The 20,134-nt window shown below is 39.2% G+C and overlaps 1 protein-coding gene across 1 annotated transcript; it reads right to left on the reverse strand.

Annotated features, from left to right (window-relative positions):
- Positions 1–1,462: 1,462 nt before the first annotated feature.
- Positions 1,463–19,856, reverse strand: LOC109469952 (proprotein convertase subtilisin/kexin type 7-like). The gene is made up of 15 exons (XM_019768718.1): positions 19,769–19,856; positions 14,909–15,629; positions 13,802–13,898; positions 13,305–13,342; positions 12,715–12,877; positions 12,156–12,246; positions 11,887–11,941; positions 11,300–11,438; positions 10,662–10,762; positions 9,972–10,139; positions 8,708–8,815; positions 8,103–8,202; positions 7,475–7,631; positions 5,223–5,340; positions 1,463–4,468 (listed from the first exon to the last, which is right to left on the reverse strand). Exons 2-15 carry the CDS (start codon positions 15,560–15,562, stop codon positions 3,704–3,706), a joined length of 2,754 nt encoding a protein of 917 aa, XP_019624277.1. The 5' UTR covers positions 15,563–15,629; positions 19,769–19,856; the 3' UTR covers positions 1,463–3,703.
- Between the last annotated feature and the right edge of the window lie 278 nt (positions 19,857–20,134).

The following is a 20,134-nucleotide window of genomic DNA, read 5'->3' on the forward strand; positions in this document are numbered from 1 at the left end:
CCCAAGAATATCAATTGATTTTTGGAATCTAAACAGTTTTTGAAATATGTTTTTTGAAATTTGTTTTAAATATTAATAAAAAAAGAACAAACAGAAAATTGTACTTGTATAAATGCAAGTAACCAGAAAAACAAACACAAAAATAAATTTTTCCACAGAAGTATGTACAAAACCCCTAACTAGTTAATAGATAAACATGTCATTTCGAGTGTGCAGTTTAAAATATCAGAACAACCAAAATGCGCATCAAATATACACACAGGCACTGTACTGTATACTCCTCGGCACTTCAAAGTCATAAAACCGTGCTTATTTCCACCTGTGTCAATCGACAAGAGTAGGAAACAAGTGATCAATCTTTAGAAGTATGTGTATGTCCAGGGCACGGTTTGTAGAGGGTTGTTCAGCGCTTTATCCTTCTACTGCAGCTGTTACAATTCCCACGTCCCATTGTATATCACAGGTGGAACAACAACGCAATGTATTGAGGATTTTCTGAGCAGGTGATAGCGATAATATAAGTGTTTTTTTACATACGTGTACGGTGTGTGTGTATGTTTCTGTTTGCTTGTCTTTCCGTAGCTATTTCACACGTCGGGACAGGAAGTTAGGTCAATGGTCCCAGAAAAGGTTATCTCATTTCCTGTCCCGTTTATTAGTAGGCGAGTAACCTTCGCCAAGAAGGTTATGTTTTCACAGGCGTTCGTGTGTGTGCCTGTGTGTCTATAAACACGATAACTTGAGAAGGCTTAAATAGATTGACTTGATATTTGGTAGGTGGGTAGGTCTTGATGAGACCTGGAAATGATTAGATTTTGGCCCCCCTAGCGGCTTGTTATGGTACGGCAGCTGAACTTTCGGTTTTGATATCTCACGATCTGGACATGGTTGGGTCACAAAATTGGAATGATATGTAGCTCTTGTGCTGGGGAAGAAGTGGCGCCGTACGTGAGTTTGGGACCCCTAGCGGCTTGCTCTGGAACTGCAGGGCGTTTGCATAACTCAAGAACCGGTTGATGGATCGTCGTGATTTTCGGTATGCTTGACATAATTGTAACAATTATGCAAATATGGATGTAATTTGCATAATTTATGATGAAATTATAAAAATCAGCTGGATTACATGATAGGACTATTCAAGCTTGTGGCATATGTAATTGAGAACGAAACACAGGCAGATATCGATTATGTAAATTAAGTCTTAATTTGCATATCTAATGAGGAAATGTTATGGTTCAACGATGGTAAGTGCCTGGAATTTCATACTTTCATATTTGAAAGTTGAGTGAAGGTGAACATCATTAAAAATGACTTATCCAAATAAGGACCTTATTTGCATAATTTACGAGGAAATGCTAGAAATGCATTCTTTGATTGGATAAGACTGTCTTTTGGTGGAGAATATGATCAACTGGGCATCTGAATGGTTTTGGGTGAGATATGAGATATCAGACACATGGTGTGAGAATCAATAGACTGGCTTTATTTGTATGCTCATGATTGATATTGCTACATACCTGCTTGTGCTTCACTTGAGTTAGCGCAGTGATGGTAACAGTCTGTAGTATGATGCTTGATTAGATGTTGATAGATCATCTTGATAGAACTAATAATTACAAAAAGGAAAATGATATGCAATCATGGGCAACACTTGAATGTGAATTTAAGACTGGATATGGCAATATACTAGAAAAGAGTATTACATGTTCCAAAAACTGGCGTAAAACACATAGAAAGAGCTGGGTCCTTACATCTACTTGGAGATAAATTATTACACTAAAGTCTTCATGTTATCAGATAGCACAGATATAACATAGAGACTGGAGGTAGTACAGGTATTTGAGAGAATAACTACCTCACAACTTAATTTGTCTTAATTATAAAGTATAGATTAAAAAAATCAACAATTGGATAACATGTCCCTGTAGCACCACATAAAGTCTTAAAAGCATGTGACAAAAACCTATCGCAAAACAAAAATTGTACAAGAAAATTTTGCAGTTATCTTACTTATTGTACTATTGCACCTTTCTCTACAAATTGAATTCACATCATGATAAAAGATTCTGCTCAAATTCTATCACTTATATTGACCCAAAAAACAAACATCACCATATATGATTGCACCATGCCTAGATAGGGCTATATACTATAGCTGTCATGATCACAATAAATTATAATTAAAAAGAATGGCTTTTGCTGTTAAACATCTTACTAAGCCCTCATGCTTTGGCAGTGAATACTATAATGTAAATTCAAACTAGATAAGTAACATTTGCTGAAAGGCTGAAGCAAATGCATAATGTTAACCTTCGCATATGGTCTGCTCTGTTAATTCTTACTCACATTCACATATACAAATATATAGTGACAGGAGTCTAAATCCCCCCTACTATGAAATTGCAACATTATGTAACCCAACACCAGTTACCATTGGTGACAGACGTCAAAAAATCAAGTCATTTGCCAGATCAGTGTTTGGAGAAGAAGAGGAAGAAATTGAGTAAAAACCAGTTACCATGGTGACAGACGTCAACAAATCAAGTCATTGGCCAGGTCAGAGGTCAGTGTTTGGAGAAGAAGAGGAAGAAACTGAGTAAAAACAATATGTTTTCCTTCGGTGAACATAACAATATGTTTTCCTTTGGTAAAGCTCTAGAAATTAAGAGCTGTATGAATAGTGAAAGCAACTATCATTAAGTCATGACACATCTAGTGTGTTTCAATTCGTTAGTTATAGTTCTTTCAATACCACACAATAGTGCAAGCACTACGGCAGGAAGCTAGTCTACTGGTAGTATTGTGTATTGAACTCCCATACTCTTTCAAAATGCTGTGTGCTAAGCAGAGAAAGCATTGTGTACCATTTTTCAAGTCTTTGGTATGACTCGGCTGGGAATCGAACTCATATAACCTACTGAATGTAAGGCAAACAGTATACCCTATTGCACAAATTGCGATGTTTCAATGACGATGTTTAAAAATTAATGTAACTCTATCAATTATCCTGAAAATCTTTGACATGGTATGGCTGGTTCTTTTGGCAATGATACCAAATACTATGGTAGTACTAACTAAGAATGCAGTGAACGCAGTGGTTTGTTTTTGTTTGTTTCTGGTGGTGATCTCACCACTGCAAATCCATGACACTGCCAATTGTATTGTAGAATTGTTTCAACACACCAAATTGAATGTAAAATGGTGAGTGAGTGGCCTTCCTTTTCCTTCTAGCATGAAATATAACCACCACAAATCAAACGCAGTTACGGTACATGTACGGTCAAATCAAAACTGTGTAAGAAGACCACTCAGGGGACTGATAAAATCTGGTCCATGTGGACAGGTGGTCACAGTATAGACAGGAATCTTTATGCTGGTGTTAATGGGGAAAATTATCTAACTATAGCCAACAAAACGTTGTCACATTGGCCAGGTGGTCGTTATGTGAAAGTGGTCCATTGTACAGGTTTGACCGTACATGTATGTCATGGTAAACTCAAATCAACTGGAACCTAAATGACACATTACAAAGTCTAATACTGGCCCAGACCAGCAATAGCAGCAGGAAATAAAGATGTATCTCCCTAAATAAAGACTGTTATCTACTGAAGAGGAAGCACCTTGGACCTGAAGACATTGCAGAAATCTTGGAATGTAGTCAAGTACCATTCCTTATCCCTAATACAAATCTATCTACATTTCATTAAGACATCTTCGAAGAGATATTGCTTGAGGAAGACTTTGGATCAGAGAGAGAATGTCTGGCACTTTGTTCTAATAAACTACAGGTATCTTCTGCACTCCTGTCTACTAAACTGCCTGAAGTCCTGCTCTGCTCTTGTCCAACCATCAGTTCGACTGTGGTTTGTTCTGATATTGGAAGCACGCATTTGTCTGTATAGTCCTCCAGCTGAGTCATATTTGAATCCTTCTCATCCACAAATGTGTCTCCTGGCACAAGCAGGGGCTGTTCTTCCCAGTCTGTCTCACTAGACTCTAACTCTAGTACCACGGCATCATCTGATGCTGAACGCTGCTTTTCTTGACATGACACACCGAGTGCGCCCTCGTCTCTTGCAGACCACATCTCGTTTTGATACGTCTCAGATGTGGCACCGCCTGAAGTTTCCGTAGTGGTACCTGGAAGCTCTTGGATCTGTACATCGTGTTGAGAAGATAAGAGAGGCTGCCTTTCTAGTTCCAGACTGTTGTCTGCTAGGTCGTTGCTTAGTACGGGTTCTTCTGTGCTCGCCGTGTCGTCTGGAACGGTTTCTGTGAGAGTTTGCATAGGTATGTCCTCGGCTGTGTCCTGCGGGGGTATGAGGCGGTCTGTCTCGCGGGGACCCCCCTCCGGAGCGGGGTTGATTGGAGGGGGTATCCCCTCCTTGTCCTCCTTGTTGAGGAAGGCTTGCTCCACAGTGTAGTACAGGGATAGCAGCACGGTAAAGCCACCGGTCAGCACCAGGATCTAAAGGGGAAGGTACGGTAAAGAAGTCATCCTCAACTAAGGTGAAGCATATTGCTATAGCTATTAGTTCAATGTAAAAAGTTAAAGAAGTTAAAGTCCTTCCCGCAACCATTAGCATGGTCGCATATGGCCCATCTCCATTTCTTAACCCTTGGGCCACACAGATGTGCAAGCAATACAGTAGGGGACTAGTTCACTTGTAGTGGTTTGTATATTACTCCCTTACTCTTTCTCAAATGCTAAGCAGAGAAGGCAGTATGTACCATTTCTTAAGTCTTTGGTATTGTATTGGCTCGGCCAAGGATTGAACTCACGACCTACTGAATGCAAGCCGAGCGTTCTACTCCCTATATGTACAGATCACGTTTATAGCCAACCTCACTGGGTCAACCTTACTCTGTGTGCTGGGTTCTTTTACGTGCAGAGGTTTGGTGCTTGAGGCTCGAGCTTCTTCATATACAGGGCTGCCAGCTTAACGTAACCATCCAAATGACTACAACCCCTCACAATGTGGCCAAGCTGAGCTGATCCTAATAAAGCATACAAACAAACAAACAAAGCAGTGTTCTCACCAAGCCCCCTACACTGTGATTTGGATCCCATATGCTGTGATTTGGATCCCTATGCTGTCTTTCAACCAGTATAGGGCCTTGAAAGTTGTCCTTCTGTACCTGACCCATATGCTGTGAAAAAATCTTGGTGAGAACCCTGCAAAGTCATAGTTGGAAACAGAACAGAAAAAAGTTATGTTCACCTTCAGTGTCTTGACTCGTATTGCTTTAGTCTCGTCGTAAGCCGGTGGTTCGGGAGGGGGGCAGGGTGCTGAGTGGTTGGAGTTGAGGAACCTGCCGTCCATGGCATCTTCCACCATCCTGAAATAAACAACAACAAATCTGAGATCCAAAACCTCATTATGCAACAAATTGTGCATAATGTTCCTGAACTGTGTGAGTGTTATGATGAGTTGAGTGATTTTAGTTTTAGCACTAAAAACATGTAAGGCCACACTGATTTAAATTTATGGATGACATCCGCACGCCCATTAATTTTCAAAATAAAATCTGATCTCCAAGGCTCTGGCCTAGGTGCCATCCTCCGTAGTCCATGGTAGCTAGAGACAATAGGGAGTCGGCAGTAACTACGGAGGATGGTACTAAGGCTGCTGAAGCTCCACAGAACTCAGTACAGTGCAGAATGCTGCAAAAGGCAGCATGTGCTTGTCATAAAAGTCACTATGTACTATAGGAACTGAAAATTCACAATACAAGTACAAATGTATTCCTGTGGTTTAGCAGCTTTCTTTGGCTGGATTTTTTTTTAATTCACCCGCATGCACTAGTTTGGGGGCCTTCAGAGGATGTCATCCATGAAACTAAGTCAGTGTGGCCTAAAGAAGAACACAGAAACTGACTAAGAAATCAGACACTTACTCCCGTCTGGCCTGTATGTCTGCTGGTGTGAGAGAGGACCCGTACAGAGTCAGCTTCCAGTTCTCCAGCTTACCCCAACCCTCACCTGGATTTCCTGGGGAAAGGGGACAGTACAGGTTTAATAAGGATTTTCCTCTTATCTTAGTTGAAAAAGTCTTTTATTATCATAGAGATTTACAGAGAATTATAAAGGTAACAGTTACAAAGTAAATAGATATATCTGTATCTGTATACAGATACAGATATATCTAACTACTATACCTACAGATATTTACTTACTTACATGTATACAAATAGATACTGTACATCTATTTGCTTTGTAACTGTTCGCTATTAGCTGGTATAACCTTGCTTCAGTGTAACGCACCAGCTTCGCAGGCACGCGGCGCGGCAGCAGCTGGCTACATTACAACGAATGACTTGATACACCTAAAATCTAACTCTAAACATTGTTTAAAGCTATCTAATGTATATACTGAACTAGGTGTCAGCGAGTTCCACACTGCGATAGTTCTAGAAAAGAATGAGTTTACATCATGTTTACTTTCATACAGCCTAGCCTAGCAGACTACTGTTTTGTTACTGCACCTGCAAGAAAACATGGTCTTCGTTGGATTCTTGGTAAATCTTTTTATCAGAATTTTGTCTATTTCATAATATATTTTGAAAACTATAGATGAGATGTCATCCTTAAATACACTAACTAGTTTTAAATGATACATTCTGTAGATTTGAACATACACAGTACATTCCGCATTTTGTGCAAGTGCAGTATATTATGCTTATGTGCTAGCTATGTATGACAAGGCCTAGCGGAACAGAATTATGTTATCTTGCCATAATCAGTGATGAGAAGTTCCCAGATGCCCACAGCAGGCTCCCCCCAGCAGCGCACAGTGGAGAAGGTCCACTCTTTGATACCATCTTTCGACCTGGACATGAAAAAAAAAAACACAGATTCACTGTTGTAGCAGATTTCATTCAGGGGCTGTGCAATGAATGTTTTCATTTGTTTGAAAACAAAGACATCTGTATTGGTACTGTCACTTTTTTTGTGTGTGTGTGTGGAGGGGGGGGGAGTCAACAAACCAGCCGTTTCTCTATTGTGGTCACCCGTCCATAGTGGGCAAATTTGGCCAGTCCCTTGAGTGACCACTATAGACAGGTTTGACTGTATATCAGATTCTATATAAGAAATTCATCAGGAGGCAACATGTTGAATATGTGATCAACACACACTAGTGATGAAAAACAGCTACATTAACAAGCCACTAGGGGGCCCAAATCTACACCACTTCTTCATAACATCAAACGCTATCTGTCACCAAAAATATAGCATGTCCATGACAAAAGTTACAAAAACTGTCGCAGTAATAATAAAAGCAGCTAGGACCCCCATCATCGACCTTGAGCTTTCCCAAGACCTACCCACATACCAAAAACCGTCACAATCCATCCATAGCTTCTTATGTGATAACTGGCCCAATGATCTGGAAATACAGACAGACACACCAAAAACAAGACCTCCACTTTTTACACAGAGGTAACAGTCATTCATCCCAGATTTGACACTCACTTGTCCTTATGCCTGGGTGCTGCGATGACAGACTTGGTGCCGCTGGGACAGACCAGCTTGAGCTCCAGGTTCCCCCGGGAACTGTGGGAGATGGACACCTTCACCAGCACGTACTCCAGACTGTACAGGAAGTGGATATCTGCATCCTCTTTACTCACTGTGGAGATGGGGAATGTAATCACTAAAGGCATACCGTGTAATTTTAGGGTGACAATACAAAAAATATTCTGGGTGAGGAAATCTGTCTGATATTGACATTTACTGCCATTTCTTAGCACATTTTTGACATCATTTCTTACTTGAAGGATTCGAAATAGCCCCAAAACAAGCTACCGTTATTTTTTGGTACCAACTATAAATAGCTACAACCAGCCTATGATACGAAATAAGCAACTGTTTTCCGTCAGCGATATCACATTTTTCGCCTCATAGATGTCAATATGCTTTGGAATTCTAAGGGTTCACCAGAAAATTGAATATCACAGCACACTCACTCAGCATAAACAGGATAATAATTATGGGCCTAGGGAGTATATTTTTACCAATTCTGACAGACACTCTAAAATAAAGTAAGCATCAGTGTTTTAGGGCAGAGTCTCATCACTCAAAAAGCTAATATGAAACTCACCGTTGTACAAGAACTTGACAGTGTGGCCCCCTGTGAAGACATAGTTCTCTTGTAAGGTAGGAGAGTTGAGAGACATCAACCATGAGACTGGCTCCCAAACCTGAGGTACAGAGGACAGAAAATATGACATTCAACTTTGTAGATCATGGCACGATTGTGAGAAAACTGATGGGCAGACAGATATGTATAAAAGATTGAAAATGAAATTTGTTATATCAGGAAGATAAAGTCACAATTAATGGCTCAACATTATTGAAATACTGGGTGCATGTGCAACTTGGTGCACCCAAAATTGGAACTGTGCACCCTTCTTTTTCTCGCATGGTGCACCCAAATATTTTCATAGGTTTATGTATGTAAAGATGTTAAACGTTTACTAAAATATACAGCATATTTTTGACATCTAAGTGTCAGATAAATAAGAAAACCTTTGCGGTAGTATTTTTCTTTAGAAACATATTATTACTTGTTGCTGAGATTCTACTTCTATTTTATATGGTGCACCCACCCCAAAAATTTGTGCACCCAATTTTTGTGCACCAGTGCACCTATTCCCAAAAATGAATTTGGAGCCCTGGAAGACAGAGTTACTACTGTAACAGTACCTTGGCAGCATTGACCAGTCTCCAGGCATCCATCAGACCAAAGCCGTGCTGATGACTGTGGTAGAAACCTGCAGCATTCACGGTCCACTCTGAACTGTACTGGTTTATCTGCAATTCCCACAAATCAATTTTTGCATCAAATTCTTAATAATTAGGCCACACCAATTTAATTTCTTGGTTAACGGATTTTTAAAGAAAAATAATGGAGCGGGTGGGCGAAAAAATAATAAAAATAAAAACAGGCCTAGGCATCCTATTATGGCCCAAAATGGTACGATAGGAGCCATAAAGTCAACACACCAGGCTGGTTCAAAATTTAAGCAATGAATTTTGAACTTTTAATGATACCACTGCATTGAAAGATTGAATAACTGTAACAAGTAGGATGAAAAGGACTGTTTTCAACTGTTCAGGGCAAAATATGAGCATTTTGCAGTTGATTCTGAATTTTTATTTTTATTTGCAAATCAGCAAAAAATGAAGCGGCGAATCCGTTAACCAAGAAATTAAATTGGTGTGGCCTTATGCTTCTTTATCTGTACAGAATGTCACGAAATTAAAAGAATTAAATACAATACTTACTACTGCAACGGGGCATGGTTGGGAGTCAAATCTTACTCAAATTTAAATCAAATTTGATTCAATTTTTAACAAAAGGTAGGCATGGCCTAAATACAGTCAGACTGCTCCTAAACTTCTGCCAACTTCAGTTGGTTTGCGATCAGGGAAAGGTTTTGAATTAATTACAAAACAAAGCCTTTCTGTCAATGAAGGTTAAACAAGGAATTGTAACTCAAGCAACAGGATAGTTTTGAAAACTGTCAGATGTTTCAAGTAGCATCCACTACTTTTTGTTAGACTTACATGTATGTAAAAGCAGTGGATGCTACTTGAAACGTCTGACAGTTTTCAAAATCTATTCTGACCAGTAAGTTGCTAGAGTAACAATTCCTCGTCCAAAACCTTACCATTTTGTTGAAAAGGTTCATCAGTCACATATAGATTAACAGTTACTAAGTAGTAAAATAGTGATCAGTGACTGTTTTAAAAGCTAGCAAACACGTACACATACCTCCAAATTTTCGACGTCCACTGTATGTCTTGATCACGGAGTGACCTAGTCTCGCAAAGTGTCTTTTTAGTTGTCCCAGCCTGAATTTTAGTGGTCAGTGGCTACTGGACCACCTTTAATTTTGAGACCTGTACGTGTTTCTCAGCTTTCAAAACTGTCATTGTTTGATGAATGTTCTACTAACTGTCTTACCATTTTGGCGGTGAGGACGATGATGTGTTGTACGTCCCTCCAGGTGAGACAGGGTCTGACCTGCAGCATCAGGGCCACCATGCCTGCTGCCAGCGGCGCGGCCGCGGATGTACCCGAGTGACCCGTGGTACAGCCTGTACCCTTCCCCATCTGCCAGTCTGTCGTCACCTGCCAAGGGACATGACTGGCTTCAATGTTTAAGTCACACAAACATAATATTTATAGGTCCTATAAAGTTAGGCCCTCCCCCCGACCATTAACATGATTTTGCATATGGCAGTGCCCATCTCCGTTTCATTGCCCTTGGCCCACACAATTGTGCAATCACTACGCAGGAGGCTAGTCCACTGGTAGTGATGTGTGTGTTTAATTCCCATACAGATGTATCATGAATTTGCAGTGGAGAAAATAAAACAACTGCAAAAATACATAACTGACATTGGAATAAATATTCTAAAGAATATGCACAAAAAATGTTCTGGCAAGAAAGACAATAATAAGTAAAGCTGAGAACTCATATTAGAATGTATATCAAGAAACTTATAATACATGTACTAGTAAAATGTCCATTCATCACAGCTATCATTCATGTAGATACCACATTTCTTTTTTTCTTTAAATCGTATATCTTTTTGAGATTATAAACCTGCAAAAAAATTTGCTATTATGATATGAAGATGTATATCTTACGATGCCCTTGTGGAAGGAGTCTCCACTGCTGAAGGTGACAGCTAACATGGAGGAGCAGGACTCAGCGTAGTACGGGATCCCACCATTCTCATCTACTGCACCTGGGGTAGGGAGGGGGGCAGGACTTCAATACTTGTCTATGTATCATCAATATTGACATAAGGCCTAAACTTTCCAGTTTCAGACCTAAAAAAACTAGGGTTGGTAGGTGAGGATTCTCGATTTTCTCTTTTTAGATTTAGGCTGTAGTGATCCAAGAAATACAGTTTAACATAATTGTAAAACTGAAAACATAATCAGGGCTGTCTCCAGAACCCGTCCAACCATTTTCTTGTAAGGAAGGGACCAGTATTTCATCCGATTTACTTCATGAAAATTTGCTTGAAGTAATGTTTCAAAGGATTTGAAATTCAGATTAAAAATCTAGTGGACTTGCCAGCAGTTGACCCCTAAAAAAACAAGGATATGGTTGGAGGATTTTTGCTATGGGCCAGTCAGGAAACTGTAAACACACCATTTCCTTCCAAGACTAATCTGAATATGACAATTTTATAGTAAAAAAAGTATATTGAATCTGACTAATGTCTGTTCCTTTTTGCATAGTGTTTAACTAGTATGCTATGTACAAGACCATGTACCAATCGTGACTGTGTAGATGGAGTTGGCATAACCATCGTAGTTACAGTTGTCCCCCGAGCTTCCGCCATTGCCACTGGCAACCACAAAGATGGAGCCGTATCCCTGTCTACCCCCAGTCACACCATACAGCAGAGCTTTCTGTGGAATAGGAAATAAACTTTGTAATTAGAGACGTAACATTTGCAAACAAAATGCACAATGTTTATATGGTCTGACCAGTCTCTCCAACTACATTTGTATGTTCTGCAACTTGCTATAAACATCATGTAATATAGACCAACACCACAGGGTGTCTGCCTGCTACAGCACCAGTTACCATGGTGACAGCTGTCTGGTCCAGGTTATTAACCTAATTTGCATGGAGAAGAAGGAGACACAGAGCAACATCGATATGTTTCCTTCTGCGAATGTAAACAGGACTCCTGAACACAATAAGTTTAACCTTTAGCATACCGAAATTCCCAATTGGCTAGCAGTTTTCTATTGGTTATGGGGTTAGGCAGTAGGGAGAAGGTTGACATTGTTAAGAAGTAAAACTTGTGCTGAAATATCACAGAGAAAAAGAAGAGGAAAAAATGTGACTCACCCTTGCCAGGTAGTGTGGTCCATCAATTGTTTTACCATCATCATCTGGACCCCAGCTGGAAATGAAATACAGCAGAAACTACATATATGTAAACTCCATACATGTATACCAATTCCAATCTTCAAAACATGAAAAAGAACAAGAAACAGACAATGTCACACCTCCCTTGTTTATTGCAAATTTCTCACTGATTCAGCGCATACTCCACTGTCACCTCTTACACAGAGGTGATGAGGTGAAGTTTCTTTTGAATAGAATCATCCCCATACCTGCAGCTGTAGACATCATTGATGTGCATGTTCTTGTTAAATGCTGCGGCCTCCAGGTTGTCAGTCATGGGCCCATCCAAGATTTTAATACCTGCAACAGACAGAAAACTTTATCACGTTATAACAAGGTTATGTAGCAACGGGGTGGTCAAAGATCTTTTTGTAGATATTGAATAAAGGCTACCAAAAGTTCTGCCCATATAATTCTGATGGCAACAGAGATTGCCTGCAGAGATATACATCTAGTGTGTTATAAGCACAGATACAAGTAATATATTGAACTAGAGGTGGAAAGGTGGTCTTGTGGTTATGGCTGTTGACACAGAATCTGAAGGTTCTGGGTTCGAATCCATGGCAGGCCCCACATGTAGTGTCCTTGGTCAAAGTACTTATATATAACACCTTTTTTCTAAAAAAAGTAGGGGTCTTTACCAGTGTGAGTGGTTCAAACCTTACAGTCCTGTCTTACTCAGCTTGTACGTACTTACCGTACAAAACTGGTGTATTGTGCCTAAATGCAGTTTGCTAGTTATACAAAAAACAACCAAACAAATCTAACCTGAAATTTTGGCGTGGAAGGCCACCCCCACTGCACACACAGAGTTGGCCACGGCAGCTATCTCCCCAGCACACCTTGTTCCATGGTGGTTCTGTCCCTTGGTGTCAAACTCAGGCATGGGGTCAGGGTCATTGGAGTTCAAGTCAAAACTCCCTTCTGGACTCTGAATAAGAAAAAAGCAATTTAAGTCAAACATTGAAGTATGATTTTTGTCAAATATTGTGTAAGTTGTCATATTTGGAGAAATCTTTTGTGTACAATTCAATAGTGACAAATGGCAAGAATTTCATACTTGCAGCACTTGCATGGCAGTTGAGTAAAGGCGAACAGCATTAGACATAAATCATGCAAATTAGCTCCTCATTTACATAATTGTTGAGGAAATCCTAAGATAACCTTCGTTTCAAAGGTAAGACTTTCATACAATCGTGTTCTTTGAAAAATTTGGGTGTCAAATGAGGACCTAACTTGCATCAAGAACAAAAAAACATTCACACATCATCTGACTCTGAAGGATAACATCATTTGACCAAAGTATGAGATCTCAGAACTCTAGTTAGATATGGCTAGTAAGGTTGACATTGACTTACATAATTGTTCCGTAAATCCGGGTTCGTCCACTCAATACCTAATGGAGCAAAACAGATTTACATTAAAAACAGGCAATACATGAGCAGTCTTCAGCATGTCAAAGAGAAAAACTATTAGTTGAAATATTTCACAGTAACTAGCGGTGGGGTGCAACAGACTTTCTACAACTTATGATCCACAGTGCTGACCGAGTCATGTCTGGATTGGTGTACAGTCGAAAATTTGGGCAAGTCCAATTTCTTGTGTTGGAAATTACAATTCAAATTTGCTTCATAATATAATTATTATCGTTATTCAGTGCAAGCAGATCTTTTAGTGGCTGCAAAGACAGTATAAAATTGGCCATTATTATAATTTCTTGGAATCGTTGGATGACAGTATTGGACACTGTCTGGCTAATGGATACAGCCTGGCCAATTTGATACTGTCTTGCAGCCACCGAAAGATCTTGGAGATTAAATTATTGTAGTTATAGTATCATTAACGTTACATGTACCATCATCGATGACAGCCACAGTGACGCCTGCCCCTGTGATGTTCTTCTTCCACACATTCAGTACATTCAGGTCCATCCCAGTGCTGTCCCTGTTGTGCTATTGGTAAAAACAAGATGTGTTGAACTTCCCATTCAATATCAAAGACAGTACAAAATACAATGTCACTACATGCACTTAAACCTGTACATGTGACCACCTCTACATAAGGACTACCTGGCCAATGTGACTACATTTCGGTGATAATTTTTTCCATGGAAACAAGCATTTAATTAAGGACCCTGTCCATAGTGACCACCTGTCCACATATACCAAATTTATCGCCACTCTGAATGGTCTTTTGGGCCAATTTGGACTGGACATGATGAGTCACGTTGATGCAATGATTACTAATTTGAGACCTCCATGCAATGACTCATACATAGAAAGTTTTTAGACTCGTACACTTAAACAGATCATTAACAATATCTATGAGACAGACTCTAATTTACAGAGTGTAATGTTTAAATGTTTTAACTTTCCCCAATTGCCTAACTTCATAACCAATACAAATTTGTTGCCAAATGGCTACCTTAGTAGGCTGAGGGTTAATAAATCTTAAGTTAAAGCAGATGTTTGAGAGGAAAGATTATAACATTTTCAAATGTAACAAGTCGGGAGAAGCTAGAGCTAACTTTCAGGCTTGTACATGTACAATATTAGGCCACACCAATTCAATTTGTTGCTTCTCGGATTTTTTCTGAAAAAATATGAGGCGACAGGGCAAAAAAAACAGGCCAAGGCACCTCATGATAGCCAGAAATGTTAACAATATGAGCCATGAAGTGAACACACCAGACTGGTTTATAATTACATGTAATACAATAAATTTTCAACTTTTAATGAAACAAAATTGCATTGTTACGTTGAAAAACTTAAACAACTAGGCAGAAAAGGACTTTCTTCAACCGTTGGGGCCAAAATATGTCATTGAGCATTTTGCAGTTGATTCAGAACAAAAACATTTTTTTTTTGCAAATCAGAAAAAAAATGAAGACGCGAATCCGAGAAACAACAAATTAAATTCGTGTGGTCTTATCGTTCCCAGAATCCTCCAGTGCAGTACTTACTAAGTGCCACTGCAGTCGGTAGTAAGGGTCCTGAAACTTGAGTGTGAGGTCTCTCTTCACCCTGCTGTGGATGAACTGTTGTTCCGACCACTCCACGCACGGATGTCGGCGTAACGCGGCCGTGATGCCCAGACTGTGCTCCACCTTGTGCTCCAAAATCTCCATCGTCCTGTGGTACTCTTCGTGAACCAGGAGAAAATGATCTTCCAGTAACCCTACTTGCCCTAAATTCTGGAGCGCTAGTTCGTTCGATACATGGTCTGCAAGTTGGTGTTGGCTATAGAAACCTTCCTTGCAGTTGGGTTTTAGTCTCACAGCCCAAGACCACGTCCACTGATGTCTATTGCGAGCTTCTTCTTGCGTAGAAGACAAAAATCTGACCCGTTCTGTCCTTCTAAACGCAGCTGGAGTGATTTTTAACCTACTTCTCCCCTTCCCTGAGTAAGTAAAGGTGCTATCTGCTTGTAGTTCTTTCAATACTTGGGTACGAGTTGACGTATTGCTTTTTTGTAGTGAATCCTGAGTAGGCAGGCACTGCACTATATTTACACAGCTCAAAATAAGTAGAAGAAGTGGAAGAACAAACATGTTGACACAACAGTGTGAGAGAAAATAAGAGTCTTTCGTTGTGAAAAGAGGATGGGAAGACCACATGGTTGTCACAGACACGATCAGATGCACCGTCTCGGAGCAGCATCACTGCACTATCCTGTGATGACACCTGCAAGAAAGGAAAGACAAAGAGATAATGGTCAGGTATAGAATACAATGGGTCATACAACAACAATCAACTCTGCAAGACATAAGTTGGTAATGTACAGTTATAATATCTTCACTTCACACAATCGGTTGCTACCATACTTTCAAATCATTTTCTTTTGGTATCACTCCTTAGCTCACAGTATACAAATGTATAAATTAATATCATTGACTCCGGGAAGGTACTGTTTTTGGTCATGTTTGTGTGTTCGCAACTATAACTAACTATTGGAATTTCTTTATTTTTGGTATATGGTTAGTTACTAGGGTCCAGAATGATGATGCAGTTTTTTTCCTTTGTACAGTATCTGTATTTTCAGGTATTGAAATATAACAATTTGATTGTGCAGTATCATAGTGTATGTTGTGTGGTAACGTCTATCAACAGCTAAATTCAAATAATTTCTTATTGATTTTTCTACCTATTAAACTTTATACCAGTTATTAAAAGAGCTAACCCTTTTAAGCTAGTACATGTACTGGAAAAAATGGACTTATCGCATAATGGACTGTTATCTAATTCTCTAGAAGTACATGTACAATTTGGACCATCTTGCACATAAGGGAAAAGTAATATAAGCGTACGGTGCTGATTACATAATCAATAAGGAGTTGGTGCCATATGGTCAAACAAAAGAATTATCAATAGTTATCTATATCACAATAGCTTTATTTGTGTCCAACTAGGGACCAGGCAGCTGCAGTAAAAGAGATGGAACATCTGGGACACTACCATACCTGTTCTTAAGTATGGTATTTTAGTAGTCATCCTCAACTGAGGTTCAGCATAATGTTTTTTTTTCAAGTAACGTTAGCTACTATAGTGCAATGCGACTTTGGTATAGCTCACATTTTAAAGCAAAGCACACTGAGTCATCTCTAAAGCTACTCTTCTTGATAAGTGTGTTGGGTTCTTTTATGTGCACAGGTTTGTTGCTTGAGGCTTGGGCCTGAAGCTCCCTCATAAATAGAGCTTTCCAAAATGTGAAAAACTTTATAAGACCACAGTGAATTTGCAATCTTCATTTTACTAACTTTCATTGGATGACTTTTTAGAGATGGAAAATAGACTGGTTGCTTTTATGTCCCTCATATAATTGCATACATTTTATCACTGCAGTAATATTTTTATTAAGATTCTGACCCATATTAATTAACATATCATATAGCAAAGTCTAGTTTCACTTTCATGTACTTTTTTCAACATTTTCACCAAACAGGTACATCTACTCTACAATGGTAGTAGTTGTAGGTACTAGGATGAGGTTGATTTTTTTTCCCTTTTGCTTCATATTTTTTTCCACAAAGATCTCAGAACCAAGAAATAAAATTGGTATAGCCTAATCTAATCTATAGATGATATAACTACGAATGCAGTACCAAACTGGTTATCTGGGAGGGTTTGAGTGACAAAGGTCAAGTGTAGCTCTTCAGTTGTGATAATCAAACTGCTCCGAGTGGCAAACTGAGCAACACAAAACTGCAACATACCTGTATCTCTGTTGCTACTGTACAGCAAAAGAACTCTCACTCTGATGTTACATGCTTAACATGAATACTTTGATCAGGCAATACCAATTTAATTTCTTAGCTCTAGGATTTGCCCGCTCTACCTTTTCTACATCTTTGTTGCAAGAAAAGGGGGCGCATACCATTCATGTTCTCAATCAACCCCAAAATGTTCATATTAATTTATAGGGGTACTAACAGTTGAAGAAAGTCCTTGCCTTTGTAGTTGTTACAGTTTGTTTTCCACTGATAAAGGCAGTGATTTCATTCAAATGTGTAACACTCAAGACATTAAAGGCATCAAATGCAATTTAAGCTTGGTAATATAAAATATTCTGGATGAGGAAATCTGCCTGATATTGATATTAATTGCCATTTCATAGCACGTTTTTGTCATAATTTTATACATAGGTGCTTGAAATAGCCCCAAAACAAGCTACGTTAGAGTCCCTTTATTTTTGGGTTCCACCAATAAATACCTAGAACCAGCCTATATAGCTAAAGGACTAAAAATAAGTCTTGTAGTAAAATGTTTTCCATCAGCAACATCGCATTTTTGCCTCACAGATATAAAAAGTTAAGTATGCTATCAGAAAGTGTTGATTCAACTTACTACATTAACAAAACGACCAGAAAATTGACTTTGAAAGTTTGATTTGAAAAAATCGCCTTGCGTGCCTTTAAGAGAATACAGAAGCAAGTCCATGTTTGTTACCTCCAATAACTACACAAGAACTTCCAGTGTGCGAGGAATGTAGAAAATATCAGGGTCGCCCACCTTGTGTAAACATGGGCTGTAGCAAGGTTCGCCCTAATGTCTTAAACATTGAACGGTCCTGTTGCAATTCTTATCAATGATATCTTGGGTGCTAGGATACCCGACAAGTGGTGATTCATTAACACTTGCAACATTGACCTGGAGGTAAATTTGTCTTTCGGAGGCTGGATGGACATGCACTATTAATAAAGAATGTACTACACCTGTACTGCACAAAACCATAGTTTTCATTGGATGTTTGGCAGGCTTTTAGCTAGGATTTTTTTTGTTTGGTTGTCCATTTTTTTTTAATGAATGCTATGTGCAGCGAAGACGTGCAGTGCAGTACTCAAGCTTTTTAGGGGGGCTTTTTTTGAAATTCATAATGCTTAATTTTTGCATTTATAGTAAGGCTGAAGGGAGGCATGTGTGCATGGCAGGGGTTAGGACTAATAGGAATGGAAAAAATAGGGCGTCTTTTAAAGGGTCACACAGTCCTACCAAAAAGTAGGGCGTCCATCCAATGTCTAACTTAATTTTCAGTCCTATAGACACCCTGGACACCACCTGGCTAAAAGCCTGATGTTTGGTCAAATGTTGCATCAGAATTTTCAGTTCAGCATATTGGCAGAATGCACTGCGCCTGCACGAAACCTATTGTATTGTGCACATCACTTTAGTAGAACATCTCTTTTTGATAAAAGACGTATTGGCCTTTTTAAAGATGACATCCCATAGATATCTATAGCTTCTAAATGTTGTGTCGGAAAAAAAAAATCTGCAACAGGCAAATTCTGATGCAACGTTGGTCAAACATACAATGAAAACTGTGAAAAATCTGGGTATCGTGCAGACACACCACATTCTGCCAATGTGCTCTGCTGTTCCAGACATCAGAGTTTCAGACCCCATGGTATAACAATGACATAATCCAATGAACTTGTTCCCCAAACCTTTCACAAGAACATGTCAATTTTCCGTAACGGTGTTGCCGTCCCCCTGAATTTACTGTTGAGCGTTGTTAGCCCTCCTAAATTTACCTCTTAGATGTAATGCAAGTGTTTGTGTTGTACCCCTGCACTCCCAGTCTGTATTTGAATTGGCACACGGCCATCAAGAAAAAAGACAATACGCCTGTAGGATACTATGATAAAACACCCTCTGCCAAGGTGCAATGCTTAGCAAGTCCCGAGACCAACAGACATACATCTCTAAGCATCGTACTTATAATTTGACATCAAATGATTCGAAGGTCTCTCTCTGTAGAGCTCTGATATCAAAATTTGGAAATTTGCACTCCAGCTATGCGGACTTACTTAACGTTAACGTTACGAGCAGGATATGTAAATATTTCTGCAGAGTAGGGATACAAACAGTTTATTGCACATCTGGCTCCGTTTCAACACCTATCAGTATTGTTTACGCTGCATCCTGTTTACATAAACAGAAGATAAACAGGTGACCAGACAAAACATGCATAGGTGCCTAATAAAAAAGATTTTGGATTTTTACTACAAGTTTGCACCTGTACCAAATGCAGTTCCTGAAATACTTGTTAACTCATCAACATAATCTAGTCCTCGCCTTATAGCTGAAATTCTTCTGGAAATTATGAATTATCATAACTTAGACTGGACCACTTCCAGCATGCAAAACAACAACTCGATCACGGATGTGCCACGCAACTATAACTTCTTGTCCCACCGGCAAAGACCTTTAACGACAAGTTTAAAGAACTATCGTGACTACCAAACGCTCCCTGTGCACGAGGACATATTTCCCGACATACGGTATCGATATAACGCCGTGCATTCTTCACAGATACGTATACTAACCTTTCACGTTGTACGGATTCCTGTATATGCATGTCTCCATTGTAAACCGGAAGTTACCGGAAATAGCTTTGTCGTCTACTTTTCTGCGCAAGTCATGATGGGATATATTGGTTATACCAACTAAGCATGGGGGTTAATTAAGACAGTATAATATTTTACATAGGAAGATGTATTAAAGAGATCTTCATTATACTATATAAAAACGTAAAGATATAATAGTATGTAAAACTTATATACAAATGAAATTGTACATGTTGCATATGATTAATAATTGTGGTTAAAATATGGTCCTCTTTGCCTCTGTAATATGGTATAGCCTGACACTGAACCTACAAATCTCATTCTTTGTTCGTCTGTTTAGTCTTC

Source organism: Branchiostoma belcheri, unplaced genomic scaffold, assembly GCF_001625305.1.
Source record: "Branchiostoma belcheri isolate BF01 breed outbred unplaced genomic scaffold, Haploidv18h27 scaffold212, whole genome shotgun sequence".
In the NCBI taxonomy this organism is placed as follows: domain Eukaryota; kingdom Metazoa; phylum Chordata; class Leptocardii; order Amphioxiformes; family Branchiostomatidae; genus Branchiostoma; species Branchiostoma belcheri.

Excerpts from the sequence above, each read along its gene's own strand:
- LOC109469952 (XM_019768718.1), bottom strand. The coding sequence starts at position 15,562 with ATGTGGTCTTCCCATCCTCTTTTCACAACGAAAGACTCTTATTTTCTC. Across the intron at positions 11,942-12,155 it reads AATGATGTCTACAGCTGCAG|CTGGGGTCCAGATGATGATG; the intron begins GTATGGGGATGA and ends TTTCATTTCCAG. Across the intron at positions 8,203-8,707 it reads GACTGGTCAATGCTGCCAAG|GTTTGGGAGCCAGTCTCATG; the intron begins GTACTGTTACAG and ends TCTGTACCTCAG.